This window comes from Cervus elaphus, chromosome 1 (assembly GCF_910594005.1).
Source record: "Cervus elaphus chromosome 1, mCerEla1.1, whole genome shotgun sequence".
NCBI lineage: Eukaryota > Metazoa > Chordata > Mammalia > Artiodactyla > Cervidae > Cervus > Cervus elaphus.
In genome coordinates, this window is record NC_057815.1 from 76,823,362 (window position 1) to 76,845,151 (window position 21,790).

Sequence of the window (21,790 nt, forward strand, 5' to 3'; positions counted from 1 at the left end):
TGGGAGTTGGTGATGGACAGGGAGGCCTGGCATGCTGCAGTCCATGGGGTCACAAAGAGTCGGACACGACTGAGTGACTGAACTGAACTGAACTGAGAAGGAATCAGTGAAGACAAAATTTGTGCAGAAAACAGAAAGAACTCGGTTGATTCTAAATATTTAGAATAGAGTAGGCAATTACCTTTGCAGGAAAAAATAAAATTTGGTGGAAATTGAATTAATCAACAATTAGAAAGGGGGAAAAAATATTTCTTCTGGCTTCTACCAAGTGTTGAGCCACTTTGGCCAAAGCATGGAACCTTAAATAATGTTCTAAAGAGTTGTTATAAGTGTTGTTTGGACAAGGCAGTAATGTGAACACCCAGTATGTGCTCTGTCCACCTGCTGCCTTCATCACTTGAGGTCGTAATTCTCAAACTCTTTGGTCTCAGGACCTCTGCACATTTTTTAACATTATTAAGGATCTCCAGAGAGCTCTTACTTACATGAATTATATCTAATGATATATACCATGCTATGCTGTGTTTAGTCGGTGGTATCCCACTCTTTTGGAGTCCATAATCTGTAGCCCGCCAGGCTCCTCTGTCCATGGGATTCTCCAGGCAAGAATACTGAAGTGGGTTGCCATGCCCTCCTTCAGGGGATCTTCCCAACCGAGGGATCGAATCCAGGTCTCCCCATTGCAGGTGGATTCTTTACTATTTGAGCCACCAGGGAAGCCCAAAAATACTGGAGAGGGTAGCCTATCCCTTCTCCAGGGAGTCTTCCTCACCCAGGAATTGAACAGGGGTCTCCTGAATTGTAGGCGGATTCTTTATCAGCTGAGCAACCCGGGAAGCCCTGATATTTATCATATTATCTGTTAAACTGAGAAATTTTCATAATCTTATTTCAAATCAAGACAACAGATTGTAGTTACTTTGGGTTATATTTCTGCATAGGCTCAAAATTTCAGACTTATTTATTTTATATATAAATATAATATATACATTATTTATTTATAAATTTCAGATTTATTTATTTTTTTTTTAAAATGAGGTTATAGCTATCCTGCCAAGTATGGCTAAAGCTAGCTAATAAAAGCACAGGAAAAAACAAAAAACTAAGAACGGGCAAATTTTATTAATCTCTATTAAAAAAACGTACATGCTGATACTTAAATCTACTACCACAGAAAATAATGGAAACCACAAAACACAGCAAGCACTCTGTCAGCTGGGTGATGACATCGTTACACGTCGAATGGCCTCTGGAAATTTCCGCTGTACATTCAGGAGGCAGTGACAGCGAAAAAGGCAAATTACGTCTTTGTATCATAAAGCAAATAGTTTTGACCACGGATACCCCCTAAAAAGATCTTGGAGATGGACCAGACCTGGCGAACCACGATTTGAAAACAAATGTAATCAATTAATTTTTAAGGTCACTTCCCATTTAATATGCTCTGATAAAGATTTTGTTCTCCTTCGCGGACCACCCTTTGAGATCTAAGATCTTAAGATGGAGCTCGTCGCCTAGTGAAACCCAAATCGAAAATCCCCGGACGCGCCAGGGCGAGGGGAGGGTTCAGGGGGTGGTCTCTGTTTAGCGCTGGGAGATGAACTCACGCTGCCCAGAGTCGGCGGAGGACGCGGGGTCTAGAAACCAGTCCCAAACCCGCCACCTGCGCGCCAAGGCGGGGCCAGAACTGGCTGCAGGCGGCCGGACTCGCCCAGGGCTTAGCGCAGAAAGAGGTGGCGGCGGCTGCGAGGCGCGGCCCCTGGAGACGCCTGCCAACCGCCCGCCCGCCGCAGGTGCGCCGGCCCCCGCGGGGAGGAGCGCGGCCAGGTGCTGCCAGGTAGCTGCCTTCTCCGGTTCTCACCGCTCCACTCTGCGGCCTCCCGGGATCCAGGCAGGACTCGCGTCGCGCGTCCCGGAGCCGGCCAGGGCGCCCCCTCCGCGAACCCCAGGCTCTTTCTCGGCCCGAGCGAGGGGGCCCTTCCCGTCCTGCGGAGGGCAAGGCGCGGATTCGGGGGGCGCCGAGACCGAGGGTCTGGCGGCCGCAGGGACGACCGAAGCACGGGACTCCGGCCCGGCTGTTGCTGGAACATGCGCCCGCAGCTGCAGGTGCGGGGGCCCGGAGGCTCGGTCCCGGCAGGGAATGGGTGGCTGGGAGGGGGCCTCCTCGGCGGACCGGGTCCGATTGCAACGCAAAGGGTCGCCGCGGCGACAGGCGCCCGCTCAGCCTGCCGCAGAGTCCGGAGGGCGGGGGCTGGGGAGGTGGGGACAGGGATGGTGGGCGGGTGGATGGAGGGGAGGCGGCATTTGTCCCCCGGAGCTCTCGGGGCCGCTTTCCGGGCGCGGGTCGGACCCTGGCGACCGAAACTGCGCGCGGGGCGCAGTCACGCGATGATTTTGAGCACAACAGGTCGGTGACTCGTTCCCATAGGAATTTAAACTGCTGAGCTGGGGGCACTTTTGACCTGTGTTTTTGGTTGGTTGGTTTTGTTTCAGTTTGTTTGACAGTTGCCGGACTATGTTTCCACTCCTGGTGCTACTCAGCCAACTGCCCGCAGTTACCTTCGCATTTCCTCATTGCACAAGAAGTCCGGAGGAGTCTGGGCATGCGAGAGAAGAAGGTAAGCCTGGCTGCAGATCCCAAGAAAACCGTGCTGAAAACCCAAGCCTGTATTCCAGGGCTCAAATGGGAAAGTGTAGTCTTTGAGATTACATGCCCCTCATCAATCGTAGAAGCGCTAAAATGCGCTTTAATTTGTGGTTTATTTGGTAATGTTGTGGTTTGTTGTTAACTGCAGTTTTTATTTCTGAGAGTTACTTTTGTAAATATGTATTTAAGACCAGGTTGGTAGTTAACTGAATGGAAAAACTGTTTCAACTTCTGAAAATCAGTGAGTGCTGTTTTTCTAGATGAGGCCGTGTGGTAATTCTGATGAGCATAGTTAGTTGTTCTTCCTGGAAAGAAGGACAAGGAGTCCCGGACCTAGTCTGGATTTGTTAGCAGACTCTGGGCAAGTTACTTAACCCCCTTTCAGCTTTTAAAATGATGAGGGAGTGAGGAGTGGAGTGATCTCTAAGGTCCTTTTATACTTGTAAATGTCTGGTTATCTGGGTAAAGTTAGATGGTGTGAGATTAGGTTTGGGGCTTGCTACTTGACAGTCCCTTGGACTGCAAGGAGATCCTACCAGTCCATTATAAAGGAGATCAGTCCCAGGTGTTCATTGGACAGCTGATGCTGAAGCTGAAACTCCAATACTTTGGCCACCTCATGCGAAGAGTTGACTGATTGGAAAAGACCCTGATGTTGGGAGGGATTGGGGGCAGGAGCAGAAGGGGACGACAGAGGATGAGATGGCTGGATGGCATCACTGACTCGATGGACGTGAGTTTGAGTAAACTCCGGGAGTTGGTGATGGACAGGGAGGCCTGGCGTACTGCGATTCACGGGGTGGCAAAGAGTCGGATACGACTGAGCGACTGAACTGAACTGAACTGAACCTAGAATTGCACACCTTGTGGTCTCCAGGTCATAAACAGATTCCTGCCCACATTCTGAAAGCCTAACCTAGAAAACACAGGAAAGAAAAAAACTTGACTTTCGTTTCTCCCTGCCAAATCGCTGTGCTTCCCTACCTGGTGCCAATGCTTTGGATCCACCTCGCCACACATATCTGTCCCACATTCATTCTCATCAGGTCCTCCTCTCATTCTCTTTTGAGGAGGATCTGTTACACTAAAACTCCTAATCATAACGCTAATAATGGTTAATACCATTTAATGTCTCAAGCCTTCTAGGAGACTGTGTGTGTGTTAAAATAGGGCAATATCTTAACTTGAAGGAATCAAACACTGACCACAGGATCCTAAGCAACTGGATAAGGTAGTTAGTGGAACAGAGATTTGCAAGGAGATCCTTCTTGGTGCCTTCCATGTTGTACCGTATATGTAAGTCCATTCATATATAAGGTTGATGATCCATACTCAGCCGGACCAGAGGCTGGGTCCAGAATGTTTATGAGTACATTCGTTCATTCACAAGATATAGGCATAAAAGATACTCTCCAGGACATCATAAACTATGGAAGGAATTTAGAGATCATACTTGAGTGCAGAAGGCTGGAGATATCTGTGGGAAATGTAAATGAGGAAGTGTGTGTATTTAAAAGGCTTCTCTGGTGGTTCAGTTGGTAAAGAATCTGCCTGCAGGAACTCAAACAGGGGCTCTGTATCAACCTAGAATGGTGGGATTGGGAGGGAGCTGGGAGGGAAGTTAAAGACGGAGGGGCATATGTATACCTCTGGCTGATTCATGTTGAGGTTTGACAGAAACAAAATTCTGTAGAGCAATTACCCTTCAATTAAAAAATAAATTTTTTTCATGAAAAAAAAAAAAAGAGTCTGCCTGTAGTGCAGGAGACCTGGGTTTGATCTCTAGGTCAGGAAGATCTCCTGGGGAAGGAAATGGCAACCTACTCCAGTATCCTTGCCTGGAAGTCCGCGTGGACTGCTTCATCTAGTGGGCGAGGCAGGGTATAAACTGATAATCTCCATAAACTCTATGACAGAAGTAGAAACAGAGAGTTCAAGAGCAGAGGTATTGGTTAGCAGTATTAGTTAGCATTAGTATTAGTTGGGTGTTAGTTAGCATAGTAGCTATGTCTCTGGAGAGGTGTATAGCACAGAAGTCAGTGCTCTCTGCAAATGAGATATAACAAATGGAGATATGAAAAGTAACTAGGGAAATAAAGGACCTTCAGTTGTGTTCTGCTAAAGCCAAGAAGTGGGATTTAAATGACTCAAAGAGAATTTATTTAGAAAGCATGGAGAGACAAGAGAAAGGAGGAGAATAGAATATCTCAGTTGGTGGGTTTAAAACAGGGGAATAGACAGCCTCTTAGGATGGTCTGAGTAAGTGAGTGAAGTGAGTGAAGCCGCTCAGTCGTGTCCGACTCTTTGCGACCCCGTGGACTGTAGCCCACCAGGCTCCTCCGTCTATGGGATTCTCTAGGCAAGAATACTGGAGTGGGTTGTCATTTCCTTCTCCAGGGGATCTTCCTGACCTAGGGATCGAACCCAGGTCTCTCGCATTGCAGGCAGACGCTTTAACCTCTGAGCCACCAGGGAAGCTAAGACAGGAGAAATAAAGATGAGAAGATAATCTGAGGCAGCAGACACAAAAGCGCAAAGGCCAGTGTATCCTGGGGCAATGGCCAGTGGTAAAACAGGAATCCTTGCTGCAAGTTCAGGATGCTCCAGGGGCAGGAAAGTTTGCCTCTTTTAATTAAAAGCAAATCCAGGCTACTTAAAACCCAACTAACAAAGGACAAATAATATTTCTCCTGAGATCATAAGGGAGGCAAGAAGAAGTTTGATAAGGCATTGAAGCTCTAAACATGGACCATGGACTGAATTAGAACTTTCAACCTCAGGGAAGTGGTGGACAGCAGTCCCTCCCAGAAGGCATGTTTTATACAACAGTCAAGACTTTCATTGGCATAAATATCACTTCAGGAACAATAAAAGTGTTTGTGACTCACTTTTTTATTTTCCTTTTAAGTTGAAGGTCCCATTGGAGGTCAGGGGTGTTTTGTAACTCAGATAACAGGAGGCCAACAATGAGAAATTTGGCACTGCTTTTCTAGCCAGTAAAATGTAAAGATCTGGGCGTATCTGAGAAGTAGCAATACAGAGGCAGATTTCTAATTCTCCGTTCTGAAATCAGATTTTACGTATTGTAAGTACATACAGTACAGCTAAGTTAAGCAGACTCAAAGTTACTTCATCACTGGTTTAATATTATAAACCTGTGTGTGTCAAGCTGAGTAACAGACCATGACTCTGAATTGCCTCAACTCTGAGAAATTAGGTCCAAGAGGAAAGTCAAGTTCATTCATTTATTATTGTAAGTAATTTGGGGTGCACCTCTTTGTGTCAACATCCCTGCTTTAACGGATTTTTCCTTCTTGCTAGGGGAACAGAGTTGTAACAGATAAGTAAATAAAGCATATAGAACACTAGATGGAAAGTGCCATGAAGAAAAACACAGTGTGGGATGGGGATTGCCAGAGGTGGGTGAATAGGGATGGGGTTCAAGGTAACACTGAACAAAAATGTGGAAGGAAGTGAGAATGCAGACTGAAAGAGGAAAGTTCTATTCAGTGGAAAGCAAGTTCAAAGGCAGGAGAGATCCAGGCACATTGGAAATGTGCTGTCGCTGTCATGGACAGGGGGATGACTTAGAGGGCCATTATAAGAATCCCAATGAGAAATGATGGCCACTTGGAAAATTTTTCATTCTGTTTCGTGGTTGCGTAAAATCCACAAGAACAAAGAAGAGGAAAGAACCAACATTTTGTCACAGGACAGAATGGTCTACCTTTTTAGAATATTTCTCAAAATAACTACACTAATGAACCCATTCTGGCTCCCCTCCTTGGTTCAAATAGCTCATAAATCTTGTTTATAAAATAGAAATGAAGCTGCTAGAATAGCACTGGCCAATAGAAATAGAATGTGCACCACATAAATAATTTAAAATTTTCTAGTAGCCACATTTTAAAAAGTAAAAAAGAAATAGGTGCAATTAATTTTGATAAAGTATTTAATTTAACCCAATATATTCCAAATATTTAACCTAATATTACAAATATAAGCAACAGAAAACACTGAGATACTTTACATTTTTCTTAACCATGTCTTTGAAGTCCCTTTTATACTTAGTGTTCAGTTCAGTCACTCAGTCGTGTCCGACTCTCTATGACCCCGTGGACCACAGCACGCCAGGCCTCCCTGTCTATCACCAAATCCCGGAGTCTACTCAAACTCATCTCCATTGAGTCGGAGATGCCATCCAACCATCTCATCCTCTGTCGTCCCCTTCTCCTCCTGCCTTCAATCTTTCCCAGCATCAGGGTCTTTTCAAGTGAGTCAGCTCTTCACATCAGATGGCCAAAGTATTGGAGTTTGAGCTTCAACATCAGTGGTTCCAATGAACACCCAGGACTGATCTCCCTTAGGATGGACTGTGTGGATCTCCTTGCAGTCCAAGGGACTCTCAAGAGTCTTCTCCAACACCACCATTCAAAAGCATCAATTCTTTGGCCCTCAGCTTTCTTTATAGTCCAATTCTCACATCCATACATGACTACTGTAAAAACCATAGCCTTGACTAGATGGACCTTTGTTGACAAAGTAATGTCTCTGCTTTCTAATATCCTGTCTAGGTTGGTCATAACTTTCCTTCCAGGGAGCAAGCATCTTTTAATTTCATAATTAAATCACCATCTGTAATCACCATCTGCAGTGATTTTGGAGCCCCCAAAAATAAAGTCAGCCACTGTTTCCCCATCTGTTTGCCATGAAGTGATGGGACCAGATGCCATGATCTTAGTTTTCTGAATGTTGAGCTTTAAGCCAACTTTTTCATGCTCCTCTTTCACTTTCATCAAGAGGCTCTTTAGTTCTTCACCTTCTTCTATAAGGATGGTGTCATCTGCATATCTGAGGTTATTGATATTTCTGCCTGCAATCTTGATTCCAGCTTGTGCTTCATCCAGCCCAGCGTTTCTCATGATATACTGTGCATATAAGTTAAATAAGCAGGGTGACAATATACAGCCTTGATGTACTCCTTTACCCATTTGGAACCAGTCTGTTGTTCCATGTCCAGTTCTAACTGTTGCTTCCTGACCTGCATACAGGTTTCTCAAAAGGCAGGTCAGGTGGTCTGGTATTCCCCTCTCCTTCAGAATTCTCCACAGTTTATTGTGATCCACACAGTCAAAGACTTTGGCATAGTCAATAAAGCAGAAATAGATGTTTTTCTGGAACTCTGTTGCTTTTTCGATGATCCAGCGGATGTTGGCAATTTGATCTCTGGTTCTTCTGCCTTTCTAAATCCAGCTTGAACATCTGGAAGTTCTCGGTTCACTTATTACTGAAGCCTGGCTTGGAGAATTTTGAGCATTACTTTACTAGCGTGTGAGATGAGTGCAATTGTGCGGTGGTTTGAGCATTCTTCAGATTGCCTTTCTTTGGGATGGGACTGAAAACTGACCTTTTCCAGTCCTGTGGCCACTGCTGAGTTTTCCAAATTTGCTGGCATATTGAGTGCAGCACTTTCACAGCATCATCTTTTAGGATTTGAAATAGCTCAACTGAATTCTATCCCCTCCACTAGCTTTGTTCATAGTGATGCTTCCCTAAGGCCCACTTGACTTCACATTCCAGGATGTCTGGCTCTAGGTGAGTGATTATATGGGTTGTGAAGATCTTTTTTGTAAAGTTCTTCTGTGTATTCTTGCCACCTCTCAATATCTTCTGCTTCTGGTAGGTCCATACCATTTCAGCCCTTTATTGTGCCCATCTTTGCATGAAATGTTGCCTTGGTATCTCTAATTTTCTTGAAGAGATCTCTAGTCTTTCCCATTCTATTGTTTTCCTCTATTTCTTTGCACTGATCACTGAGGAAGGCTTTCTTACCTCTCCTTGCTATTCTTTGGAACTCTGCATTCAAATGGTTATATCTTTTCTTCTTTGCTTTTTGCTTCTCTTCTTTTCACAGCTATTTGTAAGGCCTCCTGAGACAGCCATTTTGCTTTTTTGCATTTCTTTTTCTTGGGGATGGTTTTGATCCCTGTCTCCTATACAATGTTAACGAACCTCTGTCCATAGTTCATCAGGCACTCTTATCAAATCTAGTCCCTTAAATCTATTTCTCACTTCCACTGTATAATCATAAGGGATTTGATTTAGGTCATACCTGAATGGTCCAGTAGTTTTCCCCACTGTCTTCAATTTAAGTCTGAATTCTACACTTACAGCACATTCAATTCCCACTAGCCACGTTTCAGGTTCTCTATACCATATGTGACTAGTGGCTGCTATATTGGACAAAATAGCTCTGTTAAGACTCACACCTGGGACTTCTTGGTGGTCCAGCAGTCTTGGTCAGGACTCTGTGCTACTAATGCAGGCGGCATGGGTTCAGTCCTGGTTGGGAACTAAGATCCTGCATGCCACACAGCACTGCCAAAAAAAAAGTGATTTAGGAAATGGCAACCCAGAGATGTAAGTGACTTATCCCAGGATATACAGCTGATAGCTAAGCCAAATCAGAAAAGAAAAATCTGTGTCTTCTGTGTCTAACACTCTGCCACTACACCAGACTAATTTTTCTCAGTCAAAATAACAGGAAACCAGTGCTTTAGAAATAGCATAGACTGGCCTGTCATTTATTGGAAAAATAATTGTCTAGAGGAAAAAATGAAACTCAATTTTTTTTTCACTTATGCTGATAACTTTGGACACAATCTACTCAAGTATGAACTGGAATTTGATTAATATCTGTATTTCATCTTTAGCAGGAATTATTTTTACTGATGATATTTCTTTTTGTCAGATTTTAAAACCACAGAAGAAAGTTGGGTGTAATTTAACCACATCAAAGGAACTATGTGCTCTTCCCATAAGTAAAACAGGAATTTTCTGCCTTATTTTTATCAATGTTTGCAATCTTTCTATTTCTTTGTTAGTTTTTACATCAAAAGAAGAAGCAAACCTGTTCATACATAGACACCTCCTATATAATAGATTTGATTTGGAGCTCTTCACTCCTGGTGACCTAGAAAGAGAATGCACAGAAGAACTTTGTAATTATGAGGAAGCCAGAGAGATTTTTGTGGATGAAGATAAAACGGTAATTCTGTTGATGATGTTAATTGGCTAGACGTTTATTAAATTGTACTTTAAAAAGTGGTACTTTCAGGCATTAGAAATTATATGCCTTAAATAAAATTAGGATTGTATACCTGTTATCTCTTTCTACTTTCTTAAAATGCTAATTAACCTATTTAGATTTTACTTTATACTTCCCTGGGTTTACAGTAATTAGCAAATTATCAATTATGTTATAATTTTGTGTTTAACATTTATGATACTCAAAGACAGTCTTGAAGCACAGTGAATTAAACTTCAGGATACTGAGTTAGCTCTCTGACTCAGGCTTCAATCAGTCAAAACTCAAGAGAAATTTTTCCTATCAAGACTTAGCTTTTTGATGACTATATTTATATTTCAAGTACTTATTGACAATCTACTATGTGTCATATCCTCCCCTAGAAACTGAGGATAAAATATATATTCCCTGCATTCAGGAGTTTATTGCTTGGCAATAAACTTTTAGAATTTCTCCCTTAAAATATAATTAACTTCCGTCTGTTAATCCTGAAAAGTACAAAACAAATAGCCAGCACTGTCCCTGGTATAATCTGGCATATTCTTTAAGACTATCAAGTGACCCAGATTCTTTACTTTTGTAAATAACCCCAAGCTTCAATAACCCCAGCTCTTTTTCCCCTTCCTCAAGAATCCCATTTTACTCTTTAGTCAATACGAACCTCTCTCAGTATTCTTCAAATGAAGGTGTTACTGAAACTTAGCTCTTTTTCTTCCCAAATTGTCCCCAGCCTCCCGTTGCGGCTGTTATCTGCTGCGTCTGTTAGAGAAAGGAAGCAAAGACTGCTCTGCCTTGTAGTTGTCTGTTGAAATTCTGTTCTGTTTCTCACAAACCCATTTTCTAGTTTTACCACCGTTCCTGAAAAACGGCTTCCATTCTCTCAAGTAACACTGAACTTAAAAAGTCTCAGGGATGTCTTTCCAAATCAGTAAATACCTTTTAATAAAATCTCTGAGCAAGGGCTTCCCTGGTGGTCCAGTGGTTGAAAGCCTGCCCTGCCAATGCAGAGGACACGGGTTCGATCCCTGGCCCCAGAGGATCCCACGTGCCTCGGGGCAATGAACTGTATGTCACAACTACTGAGTCGGTGCTCCGCAACAAGAGAAGACACCACAATGAAAAGCCCTCGCGCTGCAACTAGAGAGTAGCTGCTGATTGCCACAACTAGAGAAAACCTGCCTGCAAACAACATAGACCCAGCACAGCCAAAAATAATTTTTTTAAAAAAACCTATAAAAATCTCCTAGCAAACTGAAGGCTCACCTAGTGTAGAAAAAAGTCAGACTCCTTTTCAAACACGATCATGAGTCCTCTGCTTCAGCTTCCACCTCTACTGTTTTCATCGACTCTCTAATTCGATAGTGTCCCTGGATATCTGAGTGAGGGCCCCGGGCCAATGAAGGAAGAAATATCAGGATCCAGTGGTAAAGAGCTGGCACTAGCTATAAATCCCTGGCCAATTTCAGAGTTGGAAGAATCGGTGGTGGGTGGCAATGCTTTAATTATTTAATAGAGTGAGTCACTTGCTCCAGCATGAATGAACTGGTATCCAACCCGTGGCACATGCCAAGCGTTTATCACCCCTAGTCTAGGTCCTTGAGACCAAATGAAATGACCTTAAAGAAATTAAATAAACTCGGAAATTTTTTTACCTTTCTCTTAGAAGAAATTTTGGCAAGAATATTCAATTAGAGGACCAACCACAAAATCAGGTAAGGCAAGAATGAATCAATTTTAATGTTTTTTTCCCACCCTCTATCATAGTACATTTTTAGTTTCATTGTTTGAGTTTGGTTGTTGCACAACATACATACCTTGTAAATCCGGGGAAGATTTCTCAATTATACACAGGGCTATCTAAGACAGAAAAGGCCGCATTCATCTATTTATACACTGAAAATCAAGTTTGGTGAGATACTAGGGAAATGAGATAATAGGCTTAATTCGCTCTTTTAAACAACTCGGCTAAGTCAGGACTTGCACAGAATAAAAGTAAGACTGTTACTTTCAAGTAGTAAGCTATTTTAATTTTTTTTTTTCTTTTTTTACCATTACAAGTGAATGGAATACTTGTGCTACTAAGTAAATTAAGATTGTTAGATAGAATCAAGTAGCTTCTAGAGAGGGGAGATCCTTTGTCTTATCTGCATTGATCATCTCTAGCTGCTTTTTTGGCAGGTTTGTTTTGGTTTTGCCAGCGATTTTTTTATTCCTCCTAGGCAGGGTCCAGCTGTAGGGAGACTATAATACATAGCTACTCTGGAGTTGCTTAGTAAATTTCTCTCAGTAGTTAATATCAGAATGTGTATAGTTGAACGAAGAATATGTTTATCCCGCTTAGTCTTGACATTTAAAATAAATCAGGGACTTCCCCTAGTGGTCCAGTGGCTAAGTCTCTGAACTCTCAATGCAGGGAACCCGGGTTCCATCCCTGGTCGGGGATCTAGATCCCACATACCACGACTAAGACCCAGCATAGCCAAAATGAATAAATAATTTTGATTAAAATAATAAAAATAAATAAAGCCATACCTAGGGCTTTTAGGAAGTATACCTTTTTTCTTTTTTTTTTTTCTGGTCATGTCTCTGGCACAGACTTTTAAAAGTAACCAATGTTAATTATTAGATGCTTAATAATGTGCTTACACTCAATGTTAAATTTATTGAAATCATAGGTGGTGCTTTTCAGTTGTTATATTTATGTTAGTTTAATGATTTCTCTTAAGATGCTAACAGAGAGAAAATCGACGCTATGGGCCTTCTGACTGGATTAATTGCTGCTGGAGTATTTTTGGTTATTTTGGGATTAGTTGGTTACTATCTTTGTATCACCAAGTGTCACAGGCAACAGTATCCAGGGTAAGTATCAAGTGAAAATATTTAATTCACTTTCTATATTAGTATACTTTCTATACTGTTATTTTTAAATGGCTAAAAAAATGACTGCCTATGTTTTGAAGTCTATTTTTAATTTTGCAATAATTTCAGATACACAGGAGAGTTGCAAAGATGACACAGAGAGTTCCTATGTATCCTTCACCAGTTCCTTCACTGTTAACCTCTCATGTTACCATATTACATTTGCAAAACTAACAAGCCAACTTTGGGCTTCCCTGGTGGCTGAGATGGTAAAGAATGCCTGCAATGCAGGAAACCTGGGTTCAATCCCTAGATTAGGAAGATTCCCCTGGAGAAGGGAATGGGTAGCCACTTCCAGTATTCTTGCCTAGAAGATTCAATGGACAGAGAAGCCTGGCGGGCTCCCATCCATGGGGTCACAAAGAATTGGACATGATAATACAAGCCAATGTTAATACACTGCTATTAACTGAATTCCAGCATATTAGTAAAGCTTCCTAAAGGCCATAATTGTTTGCATAATAAATCTCAACATCATTAGAGTAAAAAGTTATTATCATTCATATTCTTATCTGTAAGTATAGATAAAAGTGTAGAACTACCTTATTTTTTAAAAAAAAGCAGCACATGCGAAACAGGCAATCAGAATTATTTCTTCTATATCCTTATTTACCCTGTTTATGGTTCCAAATTCTACAAAGACGCTCATTATTGACCAGGTTATGACCAGATTATGGAAATAGTGATGATGGCTGTACAACATTGTGAATATAATTAATACCATTAATTGTACACCTGAAAATGGTTATAATGACAGATTTTATGTTCTGCATATTTTACCATAATTAAAATTTTTTCTTTATTGTTAAGGTAAGAGTTTAGGGCAATAGAGGTGGAATTAGGATAAATCCATTGGAAGATAAAAGCTGAAGCCATGAAAGTAGGTAAGTTTTCTGAGTGTGATGAAAGGACAGAGACGAGGGCAGAGGCAAGTCTGAAAGGAGGCCCGTAGTAAGAGTGCAGAGGAAGCTGGTTGTTGCTATTGTTTTAGTCTCTTAGCTGTATCCAGCTCTTTTGTGACCCCATGGACTGTAGCCCACCAGGTTCCTCTGTCCATGGGATTTCTCAAGCAGGCATAGTGGCGTGAGTTGCCATTTCCTTCTCCAGGGAATCCTTCCAACCCACGGATTGAACTCATGTCCTCTGCATTGCAGGCAGATTGTTTACCACTGATCTTCCTGGGAAGCCCCTGCAGAGGAGGACATGCCAGCAACAGGGGGGCAATGTAAAGTGTAATTCTATCCCCCAGCTGGAATTCCTAACAGTCCCCTGAGGCATTACGTGATCATGGGCAGGAACTAAGGAGATTGTCTGAGAGTTCTATAAATCCTCAAAAAGTTTGAAAAGTGAAAGAAAGTAAGGGAAATTTTGTGTAATTTTTCTTAAGCCACTGTCTTTAAGCTGAGGTTTCTATTAATTTCACCTACTTAACAGAGAGGAAATCAGCAAGTTCTTACCATTTTCAAGGGCTTTTGGCTAAGATCTTATTTCATATGGCTTTCTCCACAAGCTGCAGGATACCTGGAAATTCATGAGTTAATGAAGGAATTGGAATATTTATATTTAAAAACTCTCCTTGTCTTTTATCTTTTATCCTTGTCTTTTATCTTTCCTTCTTTTCTATCTCATTTACAATATTTTCCCCCAAAGTCCATGTGTATGCCCTCAGTATTTAATAATTTCCCTGAAGATCTGTGAACAGAGCCATTGTCCAGTGTCATGCTCAACATCGTTCTCTTCTCTTTCCTATTTTTTTTCCATTTCTCTGCTTTTCTTCACCGCTACACCTTTTTACCTTATGCCTTTTTTTTCTCTGAAGCCTTCTAGCTTCTTTCCTGCATGAGTTTAGAAGCAGAATTCAAAGCATGGAATAAAGAGGTGCCATTATTATGCATGTTTTCTGTGTATGTTATTATTAAAATCTGAAAACCCAGATATCTCTTATTTTAAAAGTAAGATTAGTTATACTTAGTACAGTAGAATGCTGTCCCATTTACAGGTCATTTTTACATCTGCTGTCTCACTTTGATTCTCAGAGCAACCCATTATAGGGGACACTTCAAACTAGGTTAACCAGACATTCCTTTGTGTTAAGATTAACTTTTAAATACTTACTAACTGACTAAAGTACTTTTTATCAATTGTCCCAAGAAATTTTTCCAACAGTTACATGTTCTCTTTCTACATTTTGCAAGTCTGGAAGTGGGAGAAGGGTGAGGAATATTTTGAAAAAGAAAAGAGTAAAAAATGAGATCCTTGTTAGAATAGTTTGTCTCATTCTTTTGTAAAAACATGCCAAGAAATGGGAAGCAAGATCTTTTCATTTCTTAGTTCCTATATTTTACGGAGGAAGATAGGCATAATATAATGTTGTCAGCTTATCCGAGATGTTCTTGGTGTATGTTTTCTGATTTCAGTCATGTAAGGTATATGTAAGAAATCACTGTGAAAGCACTTAATGACTTTTTTTTTCCACTTAATGACTTTATTATTATTATCCTTCCTGTAACAGATTTTGAAGGTCAACGTGGAAAAATTTATTTCTTCAAGTAAAACATCTGCCTCTCCTGTTTCCTATAAGCAAACAAGTAGTACTTTTCATCACAAGCTAATGAATGTGGCAAGTGACAATCCTACCATGCGTACATTCCAGATTTCCGACAGAGGAGGAATTGTATTGAGCCCTCTAAGTAAACTTCTGAGGCTCTCAGTCACCTCTCAGCTATTGAAGGGCAGATTATTCAATTCCTCGATTTACATAGACCTTTTTCTTTTCTTCTCTCTCTGCTATTTTCCTCTCTTTCCTTTCAATTTCAGATCTCATTATAACTTCCAACAGCAAAGGTATTCTATGAGGCAAGTTGATATTAATTTAGTTTGCAGAAGAGTACAGTATTTTGGGTCTGCTAAACTCTTATTAGGAAGAATACTATTATAAATATCGACTACAGGTTCGAGATTATCTATATATTTTAATTATCTTATTAACCATACTATAGGAGGTTAATTTCTGCATAGATGCTTCATAGACAGCCAACTTCACAGTCTAAATGGATCAGTTTACTTATGTTTAAATTATAATTTGTAATTCACAAGTGAGAAGGGGAAATGTAGTTTTGGAACACCAGACCGGTATTACATTTCAGTTTTCATTGGCTGGCGTAGGTGACAAAGTTTTGTGAAAAATGGTGTAACTTGAACTAAGCCATTTTTTTTTTTAATTAAAAAGTTTTTTTTTTCTAATTGTTAGGCTTGGATCCGTGGAGATCAATGGGGAGTAAAGACACTACCTTGGCAAGACCAGAGAGCTATAAAATAAAGCAAGGCTAGATTAAGGGAGGCTTTGAAAAGTAGGCACAGGAGTTGGAAGTTGATTCAGTAGAAAGTGGACTTCAAGTTAGCCTTTTGTGCAGAAGAATGATGGGATGGAAACCCTGCTGAGGAGGGATGGACCAGGCAGCAGGGTTGCAGGGGTGACATGAGAAAGATGGGCATCCACTGATGGTATTACCTCTGTGGCATCAATTTCCTTAGCTTTGAGTTGTAGCACCTTTCAACAAAGCCTGGATTTGGTTTAACACCATACTTTGAGAAAATTTTAATTCAGGAATAGGAGAAAAAAAGAATTCATGTGTTTGGAGTCCTCGTTACAGTATTCCATACTGTGCTTAGATGCCTTACATAATCTTTCTTAATCCACACAAAACACCTCTGTTGACGTAGCTATTATTATTCCCATTTTACAAAGGGAGAAACGTTAGGTTACCTTGCCTTTGGTCACATTGCTATGAAATGATAGGATCCTGTTTCATACACATGACTGACTTCAAAGCTCTTGGTCTTCCCACTAAACGAAGACTCATTCAGAGTTTATGGGTAAAATAAAACTTGTTATATTAATAAAGAAGGTTCAGCTTTGATCTAAATAGTTGGATTTCTTGATATTGCTGTCTTAGCCTAAAATATTGCCTTTCCTAGACCTCAATGCTCTCTCTATTTAGTTCTTCAGATACCTACGTAAGAAGGGGCAGACACACTCCTTCCATCATCTTCAGAAGACCAGAGGAGGCTGTCTTGTCTCCAACGCCACCTTCATTGGAAGATACAGGATTACCTTCTTATGAACAGGCAGTGGCATTGACCAGAAAACAGAGTGTTTCACCACCACCACCTTATCCTGGGCCAGCAAATGATTTTAGGGTATTTAAAAAGTCTATGTCACTCCCATCTCACTAAGCCCTCATTGTCTTGGTGATATAGGACATTCACGTTATTTAAGTGGTTCTTTTCCCTGAACCAAAAAAGACAAGTCAGTTCAGCTGTTTATGACAAGCTGTAGGGAGTAAGGAGAAATGAGCATGTGTTCTCTGCCCCTGGAGTTCTGTCAGCATCTTTAACCTGAATTGGATAGTCAGCTGGATAAGGAATTTTGTGTCCTTGCAGTGAAGAAGAGAGCATTGCTCTGTTCAAAAGAATGTTATGGATGTCACAGCTAAAACTGGTGAACTGTCTGTATCCTTTGTACAGAAAAAGATTGTAGATTTGTTGTTGTTGTGTTAGTTGCTCAGTTATGTCCCACTCTTTGCGACCCTATGGACTGTAGTCTGCCAGGCTTCTCTGTCCATGGAATTCTTCAGGCAAGAATGCTGGAGTGGGTAACCATTCCCTTCTCTAGGGGTTCTCCCAGATCCAGGGATCGACCCAGGGTCTCCTGCATTGCAGGCAGATTCTTTACTGTCTGAGCCACCAGGGAAGCCCCATAGATTTATTGTATTGAATACTAAAAAAAAAAGAAAAAGAATTTCTAATTATTAGATTATTCCAAGTTATAATATTGGATCTACCCTTTTTTAGGATTTCTTTTTGGTTGGCAATACTTCACAGAATCTGACATTTAAATATAAATCAATAACCTTAATGAAATCAGTTTTTTATCTTAAATTATTGCATAGCATTTACTGTATTTTGCACATTTTAGTCATGAACTGTTCCTATCAGGCATATTTTATTATGTGTGTGTGGGGGGGCAGTCAATAGTTTTCTTTAAAAAATAAACACTAGGGAGTTACTTCTTCAGAGGGAGCATGGTTGCAATGGCAAGGATTTGCAAGGGTTGTTATACCACAAAGTAAATTATAGGCCTCAAATCTAGGAGTGGAGCTTGATAAATTCGTGCATATTACCGACGAGTAGACATACCTATTTTCATTGCTAAGTTATCTGTATCTGACTATGCATAACCATTAATCTGGAAAATTTGTCAAAGTTTATAAATAATAGTTTGAGAACCTAGAAGTAACTTACTTTTCTGCTATCAAAATAATATTGATTAAAGTTACCAGCAATCCCTTGTATCTTTTTTTTTTTTTATTATTATTTTTTTTTTTCCAGTGGGTTTGTCATACATTGATATGAATCAGCCATGGATTTACATGTATTCCCAATCCCGATCCCCCCTCCCACCTCCCTCTCCACCCGATTCCTCTGGGTCTTCCCAGTGCACCAGGCCGGAGCACTTCCCTTGTATCTTTTAATGTCTGGACACAGAAGATCATAGGTAATAATTTTGACCTATAGTTTGTATCTTCTAATTCTGTATGTGACCAATCTCCCCTTACAAACATAATAGAATATAAGCTATAAACTTCTGAAATGAATGTGTGTGCACAAAGTTATTTGAATTTATGTGTATGTGAATTTGTTTCCTCTTTGCAGGAACTCAAAAAATAACATACTCCTGAGAAATAGAAAATTCTGTTCTTTATGTTTTTGCCAGGCATTGCTTTTTTCTATGTAATACCATTTATAAAATTCTATTTTGTTTTATAATTTTTAGAGAGATGAGATTAAAACTCACAGGCATTTGGTAGGTCCTTCCAAATTAAATGCTGAAAAAGTATAAATCATATTACACTGTGTTTGAGTGTATGTCTCGCTTTTAAGACCGTGTGATCTTAATGCAGATGAAAGAAAGATCTTAATCATTACAGACTGCTAAAGACCTTACCTTTGATATTTTCAGAGTCTCTTTGGTTACTTGTTGCAAAGAAATCATCTGGCAAAATTTGTTGTTGTTGTTTGGTGTTTGGGTTTGTTTTAAATTAATCTTTATTGGAGCATTATAGTTGCTTTACAGTGTTGTTTCAGTTAACCATATATATATAATCATATGTATCATGTATATATGAGTCAGCCATACATACATACGTATATATATGTATCCCTTCCCTTTTGAACTTCTTCCCCTTTCAGGTCACCACAGTACATTAAGTAGACTTCTACAGTGTTCTCATTAGTTATCTATTTTATACATAGTAACATTTAGATACAATTAGGAAAAGTGGTCTTTTTAATGCCACCTACATAACCTATAAAAATTTTACTATTAGTCATATATTGGCTTTACATAAGCACTTTTCCTCATGTAACTTTGCCCTTATTTTAATCCTCTTTAAAAGGTCAGAGGCAGGACTTCCCTGGTGACCTAGTGGTTAAGACTCTGCACTTGCAATGCAAGGGGCGTGGGTTTGATTCCTCGGCAGGGAACTAAGATTCCACATGTCACACAGCCAATAAATAAATAAAGCAAGCAAGCACCTAATGCTGTTTCTGAGGCTAATTAGGAAACATTAAAAAAAAAAAAAGATTGGAAGCAAACTCTTATCATTTTAGCAATCACTCTAAGGCATGCAAGGATAATTTGCCCCAAATCTAACGTGTTGGTATGAGCTAGGTTTAGAATGAACAAGCACAATTTTCTCAGCCCCATCTTATTCCTGTAAAATTACACTGTCTCAAATTATAAAGTATAAACAATTCTAAGTCTGTATGAGAAATGTATAGACATTTGTCATTTATACATAAATGTATATAAGAGCATATATTACATATCTGTATTTTCTCACACATGTGTTTCTTAGGATGGATAAAAATATAAGATACGATTTATCTTTTATTGAATCACAATCTGAAATACTCCATGAACTTGTTTACTCCAGTTGACTCCCAGAAATCTTGCTGTAAATCCAGCTTCAGGGCCTGTGACAACCCGTCACCCAGCAGCAGCATGGATTTGTCATATGCCGTCACTTACTGTAAAACTGTTGCTCTAACCTGAAAAAATCTGGAATTCATCAAGATTATGAAATAAGGGGTGTTTGTAGAGAATCCAGTGTTGAGAATCCAATCCATAATACTTTAAATATAAAGCAGAAAATGTGATAGAATCATAACCAACAAATATTTATGATAATTAAAAGGAAATATTAATATAAAATCATTAATATTTTAATATTAATGGACATGTATTTCTGTCCCATTCTCCCTTTTCTATTCCTGTTGTATTTTTGGTAGTGGGTTTTTTGGTTTGATTAATTTGTTTTTGTTTGTGCTTCTTCCTTGAGTAACTGGTTAGTGTTAACCATTAAATCTATCTTGACACAAAACTTTATAATTGATTAGACAGTTTTCCCCTCTATTACAATCAGGAAATGAATGTAATATGAGTATGAAAAGGGAAAAGAAAAGGGAAAGTCACACAGTCGTGTCCAACTCTTTGAGACCCCTATTGTAGCCTGCCAGGCTCCTCTGTTCATAGGATTTTCCAGACAAGAATACTGGAGTGGGTTGCCATTTCCTTCTCCAAGAGATCTTCCCAACCCAAGGATCAAACCAGGTCTTCCTCATTGCAGGTAGATTCTTTATCATCTGAGCCACCAGGAATAAGACTAGAAAAAGACAGATACACATTTATGGGGTTTTGCCTTCAATAGGATAGATAATTCTACACAGAATATTCTCTTTTTAAGATGAAAAAAATCAAAGAGAGCACAAACTATGTGTCAGAGTTTTGCATCCATTAATATTATGCCCTCTGAGTGAATACACAGTGAAAATCCTCAGAACAATTAAGAGCTAGAGCAATGGTGTTCTCTGTATCTGGTTTCCTGTTTGCCTATAAAATTCTAACAATTTTTTTCTATTTCTCAGATAAGTTATGTGTATGTGTACTTTTCCTATACATAAAAGTGAATTTTTTAATGAGAAGAAGTTTGTCAGTGCTGTTTGAAAGCTTAATTTCATATTATTCATACTGTTTTTTATTCTAACTGAATGTGAAATAAGTTTGTATTAGTTACTGGTTGATTTGAAATATTGTATGTGGCATTTATACTACTAGAAGAATGTCTAGATTTCTGTAATTTTTTAAAAACTAGATTCTTTTGTAAATCCTGCCTGTGTAGCATTTTGGAACATGTGTGACATGTATTGATACCTTTAACCTTCCGTATTGCATTTCCTTCAGCATTTTTTTTGTTGTTTAAAAATGTTTCCCTAACAGTTAAAAGTTTAAGGCAACTCAGTACTTACCAGCATTTTCATTATGTGGAAAAAGCAACTCACTTTTGAATACATTTTTCCTACATGCTTGATTATATTTTGGCTTTAATGGATTTCCTATTACAGACATTTTTTATACATGTGAATAAACTTTATGCTAAGTAAATATTTGTTGCTTGTTTCAATGTTTATTTGAAGAATATTTAATTCTTATTCCTCATATAATGGCATATAATTATGTGAACAATGTATTGCATGTTTTCAAAACAGCATGGTATTGCTGTATCTATCTTTCACCTGGGGGTGGTAACTTTCTATTTAAACAGTTTAATTGCAATTGTGAAAGTGCTATTTTCCTTAACAGAGTTTTAATATTTAATATATTGTTTGAGGCAAATTTATAATATATTATTGCTTAAAACTGAATTTACTTCTATGACCTTTATACATAGATTAAAAACTTTTTTAAATATAGCAAGGTTATACTAAATTATAGAAGTAACAGTACCTCTAACATAAAAGAAACACATTAAGTAATACTATGTATCATACAGACAAATGAACTTTGTTTTATCAAATATTACATTATGTTCAACATTTAGTCCTCCTTAAATTTTTTATCCAGTTGATTAATACATAAATGTTAATACTTATACTCCTTAAAATTACTTTAGTCAAAGGAATGAGAAGTCAAGCTAGTGACTAGGAGAAAACATTTGCAAAAGATACATCTGATAAAGGACTGTTATCCAAATTATACAAAGAACCCTTAGAATTCAACAATAAGAAAAGGAACA

At 39.4% G+C, this 21,790-nt stretch overlaps 1 protein-coding gene across 2 annotated transcripts; it reads left to right on the forward strand.

The window, feature by feature from the left end:
* The first annotated feature begins 1,135 nt into the window (after positions 1-1,135).
* PRRG4 (proline rich and Gla domain 4) lies at positions 1,136-21,159 on the forward strand. 2 transcript variants are annotated; one of them, XM_043908845.1, is made up of 6 exons: positions 1,136-2,106; positions 2,494-2,618; positions 9,532-9,695; positions 11,398-11,446; positions 12,461-12,593; positions 16,655-21,159. In XM_043908845.1, exons 1-6 carry the CDS (start codon positions 1,598-1,600, stop codon positions 16,887-16,889), a joined length of 1,215 nt encoding a protein of 404 aa, XP_043764780.1. In that variant the 5' UTR covers positions 1,136-1,597; the 3' UTR covers positions 16,890-21,159. The 2 variants fall into 2 exon arrangements, with proteins under 2 accessions (XP_043764780.1, XP_043764781.1); XM_043908846.1 differs by having other exon boundaries at positions 11,401-11,446.
* The last annotated feature ends 631 nt before the right edge of the window (positions 21,160-21,790 follow it).

Bases quoted from the DNA above. Each gene is read 5' to 3' on its own strand.
- PRRG4 (XM_043908845.1), top strand. From the start codon at position 1,598: ATGAACTCACGCTGCCCAGAGTCGGCGGAGGACGCGGGGTCTAGAAAC. The intron at 2,619-9,531 runs GTAAGCCTGGCT...TTTCTTTGTTAG, and splicing joins TGGGCATGCGAGAGAAGAAG to TTTTTACATCAAAAGAAGAA. The intron at 11,447-12,460 runs GTAAGGCAAGAA...ATTTCTCTTAAG, and splicing joins AGGACCAACCACAAAATCAG to ATGCTAACAGAGAGAAAATC.